The sequence below is a fragment of the Galeopterus variegatus genome, unplaced genomic scaffold (genome assembly GCF_000696425.1).
Source record: "Galeopterus variegatus unplaced genomic scaffold, G_variegatus-3.0.2 Scaffold6594, whole genome shotgun sequence".
Lineage (NCBI taxonomy): Eukaryota > Metazoa > Chordata > Mammalia > Dermoptera > Cynocephalidae > Galeopterus > Galeopterus variegatus.
The window spans coordinates 24,877-26,828 of record NW_007732705.1 but is presented as its reverse complement, the minus strand read 5'-3'; the positions used below and the strand labels follow the sequence as shown (position 1 = coordinate 26,828).

The 1,952-nt window shown below is 49.7% G+C and overlaps 1 protein-coding gene across 1 annotated transcript; it reads left to right on the top strand.

Moving 5' to 3' along the window:
* The first annotated feature begins 434 nt into the window (after window positions 1-434).
* LOC103606444 (cholesterol 25-hydroxylase) lies at window positions 435-1,662 on the top strand. Its single transcript, XM_008591034.1, has one exon. It carries the CDS (start codon window positions 447-449, stop codon window positions 1,263-1,265), a length of 819 nt encoding a protein of 272 aa, XP_008589256.1. The 5' UTR covers window positions 435-446; the 3' UTR covers window positions 1,266-1,662.
* The last annotated feature ends 290 nt before the right edge of the window (window positions 1,663-1,952 follow it).

Here is a 1,952-nt window from a genome sequence, read left to right as displayed (position 1 = left end):
GTGTATGCGTTTAAAAACACAAGTAATTCTGCATGGAGCACTTTCTGGCGGCGATGGAAACCTTACCTAGTTTGGGAGCGGTGATGAGCAGGTGAACTGAGTTGTCAGAATTCATAGACACTCTACACCGTAGTAGGTCTGTACGTTGTATCACGTGTAAATTGTACTTCAGCTGAAAAATCAGAGCATAATTCTGCATGCATAGGAAAAGTTACCAAGTGCCACTGCATCCATGCACGTGTAAAAGCCAATTGGATGCGGCTGTACATGAGGATATTTGTAGCAACTAAGCTCAATTCTGTCGGGTTATTTATTTACCCAAGCTCCGCCCAGCTGAAAAAGGGGAGCGAAAGACGAACGACATCACCCGGGGCGGGGCCTCAAGTCCTAAGAAAAGTCCGCGGGACCGAGCCAGCCGCGGCAGCTCAGCCAGGCACAGCCTCACCATGAGCGGCCACAACAGCTCCGAGCTCCAGGTCCTCTGCAGCTCCGGCCAGCTGTTCCTACAGCCCCTCTGGGACCGCCTGCGGACCTGGGAGGTCCTCCTCCAGTCGCCCTTTTTTCCTGTCATCTTCTCGATCACCACCTACGTGGGCTTCTGCCTGCCCTTCGTCGTGCTGGACATCTTGGGCCCCTGGGTCCCCGCGCTGCGGCGCTACAAGATCCATCCCAACTTTTCGCCGTCCGCGCGGCAGCTGCTGCCCTGCTTGGGACAGACGCTGTACCAGCACGCGGTGTTCGTGTTCCCCGTGACACTGCTGTATTGGGCTCGCAGCCCTGTCCTTCTGCACCGCGAAGCCCCCGAGCTGCTCCAGCTCGTGAGTCACGTCGTGCTCTGCCTGCTGCTCTTCGACGCTGAGGTTTTCGTGTGGCACGTGCTGCATCATAAGGTGCCCTGGCTGTACCGCACCTTCCACAAGATGCACCACCAGAACTCGTCCACGTTCGCGCTGGCCACGCAGTACATGAGCGTCTGGGAGCTGTTTTCCTTGGGCTTCTTTGACATGCTGAACATCACGCTGCTCGGGTGCCACCCGCTCACTGTCCTGACCTTTCACGTGGTAAACATCTGGCTCTCCGTGGAGGACCACTCGGGCTATGACTTCCCTTGGTCCACTCACAGATGGGTGCCTTTCGGGTGGTACGGGGGCGTGGCGCACCACGACCTGCATCACTCTCAGTTTAACTGCAACTTTGCCCCTTACTTCACACACTGGGACAAAATACTGGGAACTCTGAAGCCTGCACCCCTCCCAGCGTGCTGATGTGACTGCGGTGGGTGTCCCTTCGACCAGGGTCTGCTGTGCATTTCACATTTGAATCAGAAGAAACGCACCAGAGTTATTTTTTTTAAAGCAAGTAACTTATTAGTTGATGAAAACTGTTATAGATAAAAAAACTGATATTTTGCAGTCTGATAAAGTAATTTATATAGTGTTTGTATATCAATACAATTGTATTTTTTTGGTGTTGAATTATAGCTTACTTCAATAGTCTTGATTCCTGCATGTAAATTTGACATTCATCACTGGCATATTTAAATCATTTCTAAAAGGATTTATTTGTAGAACCAGGAGTTTCCTGTGTTTCTAGAACGTGACTAAAAGAAGGATCTGACTTCTGACTCTATAAACAATGAAACATGTTCCTGCTGGACAGTGACCAAGATTGTACTATTTTTTTTTCTATTTTTTCATAGAATTGTATATTTATATTAAGAAAAATGCTATTTATGCTTTTTTAAAAAAAGAACATAAACCAAACAAGTCCTGTCTCCTGTTTCACCAGCATTTTGACTGATAAAGACTAAAAAGGGGAGAGGGAGCTGGGATGGCAAGAGTCCTTCAGATCCTCCATCAGCCCTTCCAAGGAAAGAGAGGAACTTGGGGTGGTGGTGGGGGTGGTGTTTGGTGGGGAGTTGCGGGAGAGAAGGACGCAGGAGAAGGTGTCAG

Bases quoted from the DNA above. Each gene is read 5' to 3' on its own strand.
- LOC103606444 (XM_008591034.1), top strand. From the start codon at position 447: ATGAGCGGCCACAACAGCTCCGAGCTCCAGGTCCTCTGCAGCTCCGGC.